The sequence below is a fragment of the Camelus ferus genome, chromosome 11, assembly GCF_009834535.1.
Source record: "Camelus ferus isolate YT-003-E chromosome 11, BCGSAC_Cfer_1.0, whole genome shotgun sequence".
Lineage (NCBI taxonomy): Eukaryota > Metazoa > Chordata > Mammalia > Artiodactyla > Camelidae > Camelus > Camelus ferus.
Window position 1 is genome coordinate 69423169 of NC_045706.1, and position 15528 is coordinate 69438696.

At 44.0% G+C, this 15528-nt stretch overlaps 1 protein-coding gene across 1 annotated transcript in view; it reads left to right on the top strand.

Moving 5' to 3' along the window:
* The window catches only part of SIPA1L2 (signal induced proliferation associated 1 like 2), a 195434-nt gene that overhangs the window by 110325 nt on the left and 69581 nt on the right, over nucleotides 1-15528 (top strand). The window contains 2 exon segments of the mRNA XM_032491815.1: nucleotides 8866-8999; nucleotides 11121-11309. Of these exon segments, the coding sequence (XP_032347706.1) occupies nucleotides 8866-8999; nucleotides 11121-11309 (323 nt within the window).

Below are 15528 nucleotides of genomic sequence, written 5' to 3' on the forward strand. Positions count from 1 at the left end.
AATGGTGCATTCTTTAGAAACACATCTTGGTAACCTGCTATGTTCCTTGGGGGAAATTAGAAGCATGGAGAGACCTCTTAGAAAACAGCTCTAGGGCCGCAGAGCTGGCCTGTCCAACGCTTAATGCTTGTGAGCAGCAGAAACGTCATCTCTGCTTGCCTTTCAAAAGTGTGTGTGTGAGATGGAGAGAGAAAAATCACAAACGAGCGTGGGGCATGGCTGAGGGAGGTAGGCATCAGGGACAAAAATGTCTTTCTCTCTAATTTGCCTGCCATCTTCGGTGAAAAGGGTCATACGCACATTTTGGGTTCCTCTTTTTTTTTTTTTCCCAGTCAGTTCCAGATAGAAATAATTCAGTGAAGTATTATATATGCCCCTGCTTTCTCTAAAAGATGACCCTGAATGCAACGTAACCTCTGATTACAGATCAGCATTTGAGATTAAAAGTATGAACCTCCTTAGAGTGTGGAGAAAAAGGAACCCTCCTACTCTGTTGGTGGGAAAGTAAATTGGTGTAGCCACAATGGAGGACAGTGTGGGGGTTCCTTAAAAAACTAAAAATAGATTTACCACATGATCCAGCAATCCCACTCCTGGATATATATCCAGAGAAAATTGTAATTCAAAAAAATACATGCACCCCAATGTTTATAGCAGCACTATTTACAACAGCCAAGACATGGACGCAACCTAAATGTCCATCAGCAGATGACTAGATAAAGAAACTGTGGGGGGGATGTGTGTGTGTGTGTGTGTGTGTGTGTGTGTGTGTATGGACTACTACTCAGCCATAAAAAAGAATGAAATAATGCCATTTGCAGCAACATGGATGGACCTAGAGATGATCATACTAAGTGAAGTCAGTCAGACAGAGAAAGACAAATATAATATGATATCACTTATATGTGGAATAAAAAAATGATACAAATTCTATTTATAAACCAAAAACAGACTCATGGACATAGAAAACAAACTATGGTTACCAGAGGGGAAAGGGTGGGGGAGGGATAAGTTAGGAGTTTGGGATTAACAGATACACATTACTATATATAAAACAGATAAACAACAAGGTCCTACTGTAGAGCACAGGGGAGTGTATTCAGTATCTTGTAATAGCCTACAATCTATTACAAGAAAAGAATCTGAAAAGAAAACAATAGATATGTATGTGTATGTATAACTGGATCGCTTTGCTGTACACCTGAAACTAACATTGTAAATCACCTATACATCAATAAAAAATAAAATTTAAAAAAAGTATGAACCTCCTTTAGTCACTCTTGAACTGTGTAGGGCTGCCGGCTTCAAAATCAAAATGCCCTATAGTGCTATTTCTTTTGTGTTCACTCCCTTTTTTGTCTTTCATTTAGTTTTTGGTCAATAATATGCCTGCTTTCAACTATAATACATCTCTCAGGCTAATGATAAATGTATTGTGTGTATTTGAGGGGCAGGTGGAGATGCTGGGGTTAAGAAAGGTCACGCAATTAACCCAAGGTTAAGTAGGTGATAAGCAGGAAAGCTCAGATTCAGAAACCAATTATTACTAGGCTCATTTGAATGATAGATATTTAAGAGTGAGTGAGTTTAGGACTGCCAGTTAAATGTGGCAATTTGATGGCACGTAATCTCTCCCCTTTCCAAACACCACTAAAAAATGAGAGTGTAGGAATTCCCAAAGGGCAGAAAGTCACAAAGGAGCAGAGAACTTGGAAGAAGCCGTGTAAGGCAAGTGGTGCCAAAGCAGAGGGAAGAGCAAGACACGTCCTGCAGGCTGAGGATGCCACCCCCACCCTGTGGTGGCGGGCAGCACGTGGAGGGGACAGGCCATCAGAAGCTAGTCAGCCATGCCACAGAAGCACTTCTGAAGGTCTGGGGCATAAGAAAAAGGGGACTAGTTCAGTGCTTTGAAGATACTGGATTCTCCTTCCTGTCCCTCAAGGCCAGTTTCCTATTGTCCCCTCACCCAGGTGGAAAATTGAAGGTTGTGCTGGAGACAGTGAGCCAGGGTGCTTAACAAAAGATGAGGGATTAAGTGAAAGCTCCAGCACAGTGGAGCTGCCCAGCCCTGCTCACTTATTTGGGCTCAGTGCCTCCAGACAGCAGAAGGGAAGAACCTTCTGGGGACATGGACGAGCTCATGCAAAAGGTCCTACCTGTACAGGTAGCTGGTCCGTTGAGTCCCCACCTGATCCGTCTAGTAGGAAGTAGACTTTAAAGGAAGATATGGACCATTGTAGCTAAAGATGGACCATTATTTCCTAATGATAAATCCCCTAAACTTGTAGCACCCCAAAACATAGCTTCAAGATATGGAAAGCAAAAACTGATTGAACTAAAAGGAGAAAAAATCAAATCTAAGACCTTGATTATCCATATACAAAAACCAGCCAAATAGAAATGGAAAATTTTTAAAAGGCATTTATATTACCATAAAACATCAAGGACCTAAGACTAAATCTAAACAGAGATAGGAGTGACCACTACAGAAAGCTACAGAATGTCACCAAGAGCAAGGAAAACCTCAAATAAATGGAGGAGATATATCGTAGTCATGAGTGAGAACACTCAGTATGGAAAAGAATTGTTTCGAGGGAAAGAGTTAAGAGTGAGGAAACACGGAACAAGGACTGCTATCTTGTGTAAAACCATGTACCTAGATGTTCTCCCGTATTTCTCAGTTCCTGACACAGAGCTGACACCTATCCCGTGCTCAATATTTGAGTGAAGGAATGGAAATGAATGAAGTCTGTGTGGTAGGCTGAATACTGGCTCCTGAAGGTATCCAGGTCCTCATCCCTGGAACATGTGTATGTCACCTTATATGGCAGCAGCAGCTTTGCAGACATGATTAAGTTAAGGATCTTGAGGTAGGCGATGATGCTGGATTATCTGGGGAAATGCAAATCCAGTCATCACTGTCCATATACAAGACAGAGGGAGATTTGATGTGGAAGAATGCAGTGTGACCACTGAAGCAAGTTCAAGGGCTGGCTTTGAAGATAAGAGGAAGGGGCCTCCATGAACCAAGGAATTCAAGGAATGCAGCTCTAGAAGCTGGAAAAGGTAAGGAAACAGATTCTCCCCAGAGCCTCCCAAGGGAGCTTAGCTCTGCCAGACCCTTGCTTTTGGTCCATCAGAGCTGAGTTTGGACTTCGAATCCCCAGGGCAGCAGGACAATAAGTAGGTGCTGTGTTCAGCCCCTAGGTTGGTGGTCATGTGTTGTAGTAGTAATGGGAAACTAACTGAGTATAGTTTCCTGTATTGTTTTGTAAATACTTGTATAAGTTTTTCAAGGAACCACATTTCCCCTCTCACTGAGAAGAATTCCTGCTACATTTCTGGGCCCCAAGACCTTTCAAAGTATCTTGTCCACTTCCCATCATGAAATGAGCTACCTCCTTGTTTTTATTTTGCTATACCTTGTTGAGGTTAGATATGACTGTTACATTTTAGCAATACCAAGGGAGTCTATTTTGGTTCAGTAATTTCAGAACAACTTATTAAGCACCAGTTTATTAAGCATCTCTCAGGCTCTGTAATGCTAAGCCTTCAGAATATAAAAGTTCAAGGACTGAGATGGATCAAGATGGCGGGGTAGAAGGACGTGGAGCTCAATTCCCACCCCACCCCAACAAACACATCAAAAAATACATCTATGTGGGGACCAAATCTCACTGAAAATTGACTGGAAGGAAAAGCTGAAAGCCTTTTTCTAAATTCAGGAACAAGACAAGGATGCCCATTCTCACCACTTCTATTCAACATAGAATTGGATGTCCTATTTAAAAATAAATGAATAAATAAATCTGACACAAATAAACAAAAAAATTGGAAGTCCTAGCCACAGCAATCCGACAAGAAAAGAAATAAGAGATGTCCAAACTGGAAGGGAAGAAACAAAACTGTCCCTATTTGCAAAGGACATAGTTTTTGACATGGGAAACCCTAAAGTTTCCACCAGAATTATTTGAACTAATAAATGAAATCAGGAAAGTTTCAGCATACAAGATTAATATACAGAAAACTGTTGTTTTTCTATACACTAATAATGAATGACCAGAAAGAGAGTGTTAAAAAAGAATCACATTTAAAGTCGCATCTAAAAGAATAAAATACCCAGGAATAAACTTAATTGAGGAAATGAAAGACCTATACTCTGAAAACTATAAAACATTGATGAAGGAAATTTAAGATGTTGTAAAGAAATGGAAAGATATGCTGTATTCTTGGATTGGAAGAATGCTGTTAAAATGGCCCTCCCACCCACAGCAGCCTACAGATCTGATGCAGTCCTTATCAAAATACCCATGGTATTTTTCACAGGACTAGAACAAATAATCTTAAAATTCATATGGATCCACAAAAGCCCCAAATTGCCAAAGCAGGCTTGAGGAGAAAGAGAGCAAAGCTGGAAGCGTGACCCTTCCGGACTTCAGGCAATGCTACAAAGCTCCAGTAATCAAAGCAGCATGGCACTGGCACAAAAACAGACCCATAGGTCAATGGAACAGAACAGAGAGTCCAGAAATAGAACCACACATCTGCAGTCAGTTAATCCACGACAGAGGAGGCAGGGATATACAATGGAGAAAAGGTAGTCTCTTCAGTAAACTGGACAGCTGCATGTGAAAGAGTGAGATTAGAACATTTCCTCACACCACATGCAAACGTAATCTCAAAATGGACTAAGGGGATTGAGTCTTGAATGGTGAGTAAGAACGTCAGGTGAAAAAATGGAAGGTGGAGGGGGCAAATGCATATGCGTTAGGAGATCCTTGAGAGAAGAGCCTGCAGAGAGCTTGAGGTGACAGCATTGAGGAATTTGAAGGAGAAGATGGTTCGATGGATGGAAGGATGGACATTCAGACAGTTGAGGATGAAGACAGAGGCAGAAGCAGAAAGGACAGCCAGGGGCAGAAAATGAACCTTGGGAAACAGTCCTGTTGTAAGGAGAGGCTGGAGAAGGAGCCACAGAGGAGACCCAGAAGGAAAGTCCTGGAAGCTGCCTCCCTCTGAGAGGAGGTGTCACAGAAATTGAGAAAGTGGAGGGTCCCAGCCCCAAGCGGACAGCCAACCGTGGGGACATGGCGGGTAGGTCTGCCCGGGCAGAGACAGAAAGGTATTCGGTGCTGGGTTTGGCAGTGAGATGCCTTCGAGTTCTCGAACAGAGCAGCGGTGCAGAAGGCAGTGCGAGGTGGGCTGAGGGTAAAGTAGTAGTAGAGGAAATGGGAGGAGAGAGAGTGCGTACTTGAGGAATAGTATTCTGCTCGCTGAAGGCAATGGGGATGGAAGTGACGTGGTCATGACTTGTGTCTGTGCCAGAGACCCACCCATCTGCCAAGACTGCCAGCTCTTCCCTCACTGACCTGTGTTTCCTCCCCAGTTGTAAAACACGTACTTCACACACAGTGAAATTCACCGCTTGTAAGTGTCCAGTTCTGAGAGTTTTGACAAACAAGTGTGGAGTGTGACCACTGCCACAGTCAAGGTGTAGGAGAGCGCCATCACCCCAGAAAAGTCCCCATGTCCCCCCGAGTCAGCCCCTGCACCTGCTGCCCTGGTCTGTCATCTGCCCCGAGTGTGGGAGCAGCAGGCACACAGTAGGATTTTTAGTTGTCAAGTATTACAGTTAATGTTTTGATTCACTTAATCAGGGCTGTCAATTTTATCCTAAAGGGGGATTTTGTTTATTTGTCCACTCTTTCTCCCTAAAATAATTTGCAGTTCTTTTGATTCACCTCTCAGGTTTTATCAGATGCCTAAAAGGGATCTGGGCATTTTTGTGAGTAACTTCTTGAAATAGGTTCTTTACTGCTCATTGTAGTAAAATGAAAGTTCTTATTATGACGTTTGCCAACTTCAACCAAGAAAATTCTGAATTGATTTGGTTTTAGTTTTAAAGATGCATTTTCTTTGGGACCTAGTATCATGCCATATTGTGTGTGTGTGTGTGTGTGTATATATGTGTGTGTGTATATACTATATATAGTGTATATATATAATACATGTATATAGTGTATATATAGTATAGTGTGTGTATAGTATAGTATATATAGTATATAGTGTGTATATAATATATAGTATATAAATTATATATAGTGTGTAGTGTATATATGTAGTATAGATAGTATACTATATATAATATAGTACATATAGTATAGTGTATATAGTATATATAGTATATAGTGTGTATATAGTCTATTAATTATATATAGTATATAGTGTATATATAGATAGTATAGGTAGTGTACTCTATATAATATATAGTGTATAGTGTGTATATAGTGTATATATAGTATATAGTGTGTATGTAGTCTATTATATATAGTATATAGTGTATAGATAGTATACTATATATAGTATATATATAGTATATAGTGTGTGTTTAGTATATAATATGCTATATATAGTATAGTGTGTATGTAGTATATCATATACTATATATAGTATATAGTGTGTATATATGTATAGCTAGTATACTATATATAATATATAGTATATATAGTATGTATATAGTATATAGTGTGTGTATAGTATATATACTATATAGTATGTATATAGTATATTATATGTAGTATATAGTATATATAGTATAGGTAATACACTGTATGTAGTATATAGTGTGCATATAGTCTATAGTATACTATATATAGTATGTAGTGTGTATGTAGTGTATATGTATATAGTATATAGTGTGTATATATGCTATATATAGTATACTGCAGCTTAGTAGTGTAGTAGCTACCAGTACCAGACTAAAGAAGTAATGGCAATGTACCCAGTCACCTGAAACAGTTAACTATTAGTCTCTGTTTTCATTGATTGTTTTTAAACTGTTGATTAAAGGCACAAATAACTGTCCCTGGATCAGCTCTCCTCAACCTCAGCCTTTTTTTTTTCTTAATCAATGTGTGTTTAATTTCACTGGAGTCGTGCACGTTTGTCACAGTGAACCAGGCTGTTCTCAGGACATAATTGACAAGGATGAGTTAGCCATGAAAAACAGTCTCGTTTCCTATTTTGTAAGTCCGGACTCAGTCAGTAATCACCTTTCAGTCCCTAAAATAGTTGACTTGCTGCTTCTAACCCTGGACTCGCTCAACAGGGAAACGATGCCAGCATTAATCTCATGTGGTTGCAAGAAGTAAAAAGTAAACGATCTGCCTTCTCAAGACATAGCCAGTGCTCACTAGCAGCTTTGGATGAGGTTTGCTCTGAGTGGTGTGAGTGCTGTTTTCCTTTGTTGAACTTGACCTGCGTGCATCTCGGTGGACGGACCTGACAGCAGGTCATGAAGAAAAAAAATGAATAACACCCTGGGGGTTTGCAGGTTCCCCTTGCTCTGCATGGATTATTGGTATGATGGGGCTGTTCAAGTTGAGAAGTGGCGTAAATAAACATTTGGGTGATTGCACCCTCTATTTTTGTGGATCGGGCTACATCTGAGTATGGTGTTAAGTTTGAGTCCTTTCAGGAGACAACGCTTAAAAAATGTGGTTGCAAGGAAGCATTTTTACTTCTTTTAGCAGAGCCCACTCACAAGTCCAGAGAGGCTACTCACAAAGTAGTGAGCTTTCTGTCCTTGGCAGCGTTCAGGCTAGAATATATGTTTCATGAGCAGGGATGTTGGTGGTGGTGGTGGTGGTGGTGGTGGGGGTTTGGGCAGGGAGGTAATTTGGTTTATTTACGTATTTATTTAATGGAGGTACTGGGGATGGAACCTAGGATCTTGTGCATGCTAAGCACGTGCTCTACCACTGAGCTATACCCTCCTACCCTGAGCAGGGACATATTTCCTGGATTATGACCCCACTGCTGAAACAGTGCTTGGCTCCCAATTGTTCAATCAGCTTCATGAGTAGGGATGTTTTCTGGACTTGTCCGCGCTCCCCAGGCAGTGCCTGGTGCATCCTTGTTGAATGTGTGAATAAGAACTAGTGACCGTATCTTAGGAAGAAAGTCCTTGGGAATCCCCACGCTGGGTGGGCAGGAGGACCTCAGAGTTCATCCCTGCAGTGAGACTGTGTGCACTTTGATCCCTCTGGGTCCAGCGACTTTACGGGCAGGAAGTGATTTGCTGATAACATAGTCAACTAAGTTAAAGGTTGGGTGGATGCAAGTTGGATTTGGCAGCTGAATGACCTCTCATTCTGTCCGCTGCTCAGTTTTGCTTTAGACTGTTCAGTGCTTTAGTGACATCATAAAGAAAGGGTGGTCTTTGCCACCTCACTGTTCCCCACGATAAATCTGACTGGTCTGAGTGGCTAATTAGCGCCCCTCTGGTACACTTGGTCAGTCAGAAATGGTGACCCTCCCAGCTGGAGAAAAACTGTTTAGTGATAGTTCTTCAAGTCACCAGGTTCCCCTTTTCACAGTTTCCAACGTGGCAACACACTCTTTCCAGGGATGCTGTTCCCGTGGTACCAGGGATGCTGTTCCCGTGGTACCAGGGATGCTGTTCCCGTGGTACCAGGGATGCTGTTCCGTGGTACCAGGGATGCTGCTCCCGTGGTACCAGGGATGCTGTTCCCGTGGTACCAGGGATACTGTTCCCATGGTAACCAGGGATGCTGCTCCCGTGGTACCAGGGATGCTGTTCCCGTGGTACCAGGGATGCTGTTCCTGTGGTACCAAACTCCCAGCTTTGGGGCCCGTGTTGCCCACGAACTAGTCAAAAACAGAATGAGAGGAGGAAGTAGTAGAAAATGAGATGTGAAAGTGTATCTGATGTGCAGGCAGAAATTTTGATCAGACACATTTGGGGGAATCCTGTGCCAGAGCCACGAGGTGTATCTCGGGGACGGGACATGTGGGCTGAGAGCTACCCATCCTGATCTTTGTTCCTTTCTCCTTCCGTCGCAGAGCACCAGAACTACTTTGGGATGGACGAGAACCTTGGCCCTGTGGCAGTCAGCATCCGGAGGGAGAAGGTGGAGGACCCCAAGGAGAAGGAAGGGTCCCAGTTCAACTACCGGGTGGCTTTCAGGACGAGCGAGGTGCGGGTGCTCGGGGGGCGTCTGGGGCGGGAGCCTCGGGTTCCCTGCTTAGGTTGTTTGCTACAAGGTATTGCATCTGTCTTTACCGTTGATCATGACAGTGAAGATAATTGAAAGGGTGGACACTATTTTATCCCAAATAAAAAATTTGAAAAACCAGTGACTGGTAATAAGAGGCAGGAGTTTTACTGCCACCTGACAAGATGGAAAAGATGAAACCATCAGGAGGCAGGGTTTTCGGGCCTGAGATGGGGGACAAACATGACTGCTATGATTCACATCAGAATTTAAGGCCGACTTTAAAATCTAACGCAGAAAAATCGGCGGCCGCCCATGGGCTGAGCGTTGGCTTGGCGTCTCTGTGGGGACAGCACCTCTGTGCACCCACACACTTCATCCCACCCGGGACCCAGCAGAGTTCCCCGCTGGGCTGGCTTTGAATGCAAAGCGCCATCGTTCCACAGATGTCACGATGTGTTGGAGCCACGTGGGTGGAGATTGGACTTCCATGAAGAACTAGATCTGGCCTGCACTTGACCGTTTATCCTCTTGACCATTTAAGTTGGAGGGGACTATGTATTTCAGCTGACTCCTTCCAGATCCACCTTGCCGGTCCCCTGCACCAGCCTGGCACCCCGGTGCTCCGGGGATCTGGGTCCGGGGGATACGTAGGAACAAAAGCTCACTCTTGAAGTGACACGTTTAAGTTACTGACCTGTGCCATCCAGTGCGGTAGCCATTAACCACCTGCAGAGATTTAAATTTGTGGTAATTAAAAGTACAGTTCCTCTGTCATACTGGTCACAGGGCAAGTGCTCAGCACATCCCAGGATGGCCCCACTTGGCTTCAAGAATTGTCAGCAGTGGAAGTTTCAATAGAAGAAGAAAAGGGGCTGATGGCTCCCACCTCAGCCAGTGCAGGGAGAGAATGTCCTCGTCACCACAGAAAGTTCTGTTGGACAGCGGTGCACAAGGCGTTACACAAACATTAGGCACCGTTCGGTGATGGACGTTGTTACCACCACCACACAGCTTCTCTGTAACAGCTCTCTTCCCAGGGTCAGAGGAGGTGGGCTTAGAGCCGGGTGTCTTGAGTTGTAGTGCTGGGATTCCCTCTCTCAGTGCATCAGATCTGGGATTAGATGGGATGTGTCTGAATTGTGCTTTCATGACATCTTTGGGGACATGTCACCAATCGGGAGGCGGAACCTGGTGGTGGTCTTCTCCGCCCCAAATCCCCCGACCGTGGGTGTCCTGGGAAGGCCCCTCTCAGCATCTGGAATTGTCAGCAGTGGAAAGTCCAGCAGAAGAAGAAGAGAAAGCGTAGAAGAAAAGAAGATGATGTGGAGGAAAGAGGCAGCGGGAAAAAGAGAAAGGAGGCCGGGAGGAGACTGTGGCCAGGCCAGCCTCACGCCCTCAGACGACTCCTGAGTGTCCTTCTGAGAGTTGGTTCTGAGAGTTGTGGGATGTCTTTGTCCCCATGGCCGTGCTGTACCCCACGCCTCCCCTGCTTCAGGTCCATCCGTCTATGTCAGCCCCGCCTGTTTGCATCCTGATCCCTGGATCCTTCTGTCGTTGAAAAAATATTTGTGCGTTGAACTTCCTTTCAAACTGAGAACTTCGTAGTCTCTTTTGCCCCACTTGAAAAGAGCCTTGATTTTCTTCCTCTTTTTTTTTTCCCATTTGGCCCTTTTCTTCTTTTCATAGTCATCCTTTTTTTTTAATTGAAATAGTCAGTTACAATGTGTCAATTTCTGGTGTGCAGCATAACATTTCAGTCACCCATATCCATACATAGGTTGCTTTTCATATTCTTCTTCATTACAGGTTACTACAAGGTATTGAATATAGTTCCCTGTGCTCTACAGTATAAACGTGTTATCTGTTTTATATGTAGTTAATACTGGAAGATCTTGAACTCCTAATGTATCCTTTCCCACCCCCTTCCCCGCCCTCCCTGTAACTATCAGATTGTCTACTATGTCTGTGAGTCTGTGTCTGTTTTGTAGATGAGTTCATTAGCGTCCTCTTTTTTCTTTTTTAAGGTACCTAAAAAGCTACGCTTTAAAGAGGTAAACCAGGAATAACTATTAACCAAGGTGTTATTTCTTGCACCTGCAGCTAACAACACTGAGAGGAGCAATTTTAGAAGATGCCATCCCTTCTACGGCAAGGCATGGCACCGCACGGGGACTGCCCCTCAAAGAGGTTCTGGAATATGTCATTCCTGAGCTGAGCATCCAGTGCCTGAGACAGGCTTCCAACTCTCCCAAGGTCTTGGAGCAGCTGCTCAAGCTCGATGAACAAGGAGTGAGTATCGTGTCTGAGACCGTACGTGTCGGGGGGTGGGGTGGGACTCTGTGTCCGTGGCTCTCAGTGTTTGCGAGTTTTCCCATCCAGTTTTCTTTTAAGATCATGTATTTTTAAAAATGATTTTTCAATTTCTTTATTGAAGTATAGTTGGTTTACAGTGTTGTGTCAGTTCCTAGCATACAGCGTAGTAATGCAGTAATATACGTATTCCTTTTCACATTCTTTTTCATTATAGGCTGTGACAAGCTATTGAATAGAGTTCCCTGTGCTGTACAGTAGGACCTTGTTATCTGTTTTATATATAGTAGTGTGTATCTGCTAATCCTGGACTCCCAATTTATCCCTCCACCCCCCAACCAAGATCATGTATTTTTAATGCCTTAAAGCATTTTCTCTCTAGTTTTTCCCAAAAATGCCTTGATGCTAGTTAAGAAAAGTGATGCCTTAGAGCATAAGACACCCTCTGCTGAGTGTGACTTGCATTGTTTTTACCAAGGTTTGAGGATGGCCCCGCTAACAGGAGCACCTCTGGTCCATGATTATTAGAGATTGCTGGAATGTTTTTCCGGAGTTTAAAGACCTCACATTGGGCCTTTCCCTGAACTAACATTCAAGCTTGTCCGCTATGTGCAAAGCGTCATGCCCACAGATGGGGGAACAGCAGGCCTTAGGCGGCTTGAGGCTGACTCAGACCTGGTCCCTGCCCACGGGGGTGCTGAGACGAAGAGCACAAAGGCCTTTGCAGGATGCAATGTGGTGATGGATCTTGGAGGTCTGGATGCAGCGAGGGTTCTGGGAAAAGAGGAAATGGCACCTGATGGGGCAAATCTGAAGGCGGTGGCGTTGACACTGGGCCTGTGGACTTGAGCAGCATTCCAACAGGGAGACGTGAGTCTTTTAGGAGCTACAACTAGTTTGTTTCCAAGAAAAGGGCCTCCCACCCAGGGAGGCTGGGAGTTCAAACAACAACAACAACACAGTCCCTTGAGGCTGGAGCTGTCGTTTAGGAAGATTGTTCTGGTGGAAGGGAACTGGACAGGCTAGTGAAGGTGGAGACTTGGTGGCCTGAAGCTCCACCATGTGATTGTTGCCGTCGTCCAGGAGGGAATTAACAGTGGGCAGGGTCTAGATGGTGGCCCAGAAGACCGAAAGAGGTCTTTTACCTTCAAATGCAAGAGAGTTTGTAGGCAAAACTGGGAGGCAGGTGCCCACACGTATGTGATTTATTTTAAATGAGTCAATTTGTTTTTAAATATGTGCTTTAAAAAGAAAAGGAGAGTTGTGATGTGTACTTGCAGAGTTTCCCAAGGAACATGCTGTTGCCGGTTGTGAAGGCAGAATGAGGTATTTCTTGGCTGACCCAGTGACACTCACTGCGGTATTTGAGTGGAGTCTGATACTCAGACGGCTGGAATTCTAAGAAGAGATGAAGATGTCATTGCTTTAATGAGCTGACGCTGTGTTCTCAGCCCGAGGAATCAGGCACTGGGACATTCAGAGTGGGTAATCCTGAGTTCTGTCTGTCTCAAGAATGAAGGCTGCCATATTAAAAAAAAAAAAAGAAAAAACAACTAAACCAAGCCGAAACTTGAACCCTGAGCAGTTGGCTTCTTAAGTCATACAGTGCACAGAATAGTTGACCACGATCATCGTGGGGACAGCGCGTGTGGAGTGTTTGGAATGGCCGTGAGGCAGCAGAGGAAGTCCTGTTACCGTGGAGAGATGGCGAGGGTGTTTCCCTGCTGGTGCAGGGACTCCGAGTTCCGGCAAGATTGATGAAAAGAGCAGCATCCACTTCCGTGTCGCAGGAGAGCCAGGGGAGAGGAGGTGCTGCCCCGGGGGCTCGTTGTCCCTGTAAGTTCCTAGTGTGTGTCGCTTCTCCCTTGAAAACGTGTCCCCATACCTGCTGTGAAGCAGGTGCCTGGCGGATGAGGGCCCTGGTCCCCTCAGGCTGCTGCGGGGGACACTGTGGGTGGCCTGCTTTCCCCCAGCCTGGACCCCGAGGCCCTCAAGGCCCAGGAGATGCTCCAGCATCCATAGGTGACTGTCTTCTCTCAGATGAAGCAGGTATGTGGGATGTCTGGCAGATGAGGTCCAGAAGCTACGCCGGTAAGGAGCATTGAAGGTTATAAACATTGCTGTGCTCGGGAATTTTCCCTAAACTAAACATTGTAGATATTTTTAATGAACACCTGTTTACAGTCTGAGGTCAAGGAGTTAATTTTGAACATTGGGTTCTTCTTTTAAGCAGACAGATGAATTGTATAGCTCTGGTCGTATCTCATGTGTTTCTGCCTTTTTTTTTTTTTTTTTTTGAACTCGACAATGTGCTTTGTTTAATTTTTTTTAAAAAATTTTTAGGGGGGAAGTAATTAGGTTTACTTATTTATTTTATTTTTCACATTTTTTAAATTGAGTTATAGTCAGTTTACAATGTTGTGTCAAATTCTAGTGTAGAGCACAATTTTTCAGTTATACATGAACATATATATAATTCATTGTCACATTTTTTTCTCTCTGAGCTACCATAAGATCCTGTATATATTTCCCTGTGCTATAGAGTATAATCTTGTTTATCTGTTCTACATTTTGAAATCCCAGTCTGTCCCTTCCCACCTCCTGCCCCCTTGGCATCCACAAGTTTATATTCTATGTCTGCGAGTCTGTTTCTGTTTTGTATTTATGTTCTTTTCTTCTTCTTTTTTTTAGATTCCACATATGAGTGATCTCATATGGTATTTTTCTTTCTCTTTCTGCCTTACTTCACTTAGAATGACATTCTCCAGGAGCATCCATGTTGCTGCAAATGGCGTTATGTTGTCAATTTTTTATGGCTGGATAGTATTCCATTATATAAATATTACCACAGCTTCTTTATCCAGTCATCTGTTGATGGACATTTAGGCTGTTTCCATGTCTTGGCTATTGTAAATAGTGCTGCTGTGAACAATGCGGTGCAGGTGTCATCCTGAAGTAGGGTTCCTTCTGGATATATGCCCAGGAGCGGGATTCCTGGGTCATATAGTAAGTCTATTCCTAGTCTTTTGAGGAATCTCCACACTGGTTTCCACAGTGGCTGCACCAAACTGCATTCCCACCAGCAGTTTAAGAGGGTTCCCCTTTCTCCACAGCCTCTCCAGCATTTGTCATTTGTGGACTTTTGAAGGATGGCCATTCTGGCTGGTGTGAGGTGATACCTCATTATTGTTTTGATTTGCGTTTCTCTGTGCTTTGTTAACTTTTTAAAAATTTTTTTTAGGGGGGAGGTAATTAGATTTATTTATTTATTTAATGGCGGTCCTGGGGATTGAACCTAGGACCTCGTGCTCTATCACTGAGCTATAACTTCCCCTCATTTGTTTTCTGCTTTTGAGATTATATTTGTTTGATATGCTTTCTTAATGGTGTACAGTGTGACATTTTAACTCCCTGCAACTCAATGGTATCTAATTCCTGTTTCACATCCAGAAGAGATACCATGTTTTTTCTGCAAAAGATACTAGACAGCATTTTTAACACCCTAGTTTTTAAAGGATTTGTAAAAGTTGCTGCTAACCTGTTAGGGTGTTTGAGAATTTCTTCCAGGTGGTGCTATTTTTAACCACTTTCCTAATCTGCCTAATCCTGGGAGATTTCCTGAAAATCTGCCCAGGGCGGGGATGGACCAATTCTCTGTCACTGTCCTTAAGGATTTATAATCTCAAAAAAATTATTAAAGGGTATGTTGTCACTTTCCACTTTCTTGGAGTTTGGAATGCATTCCTGGTTTGACAGTGAGTTTACCTGCGCTGTGTAAGATGTGTTTCAGCCGTGGGAGATACAGTGGAAGTACTGGGGATGGAGCCCAGGACCTCGTGCGTGCTAAACACACACTCAGCCACGGAGCTTTACCCTCCCCCCCAGTTTTTGTTTTTTTTCTTGGCACTGCTAAAGAACATGTTCGGTTCAGTCCTAATACTGGGTATGACACAGTCCTGCCCAGCCCTGCATAGATCCTTGTCTTCAGTGGGTGACTAGGGCTCAGACAGGAGCCCCAGGCCTGTGCGCAGTCCCCCAGCCGTGGGAGCTGTCACTGTAGACATCCCGGCAGACGGTGAGCAGGGGGTGTTTCCTTTGCATCCTCCCGTCCTGCACAGACCCAGTTCAGGTGGAGGGCGCTCGGGACGTGTGGGCGGTTGGGTGACTGCCCCTCTCCGAGCTCACCCCGCGCGCAGCA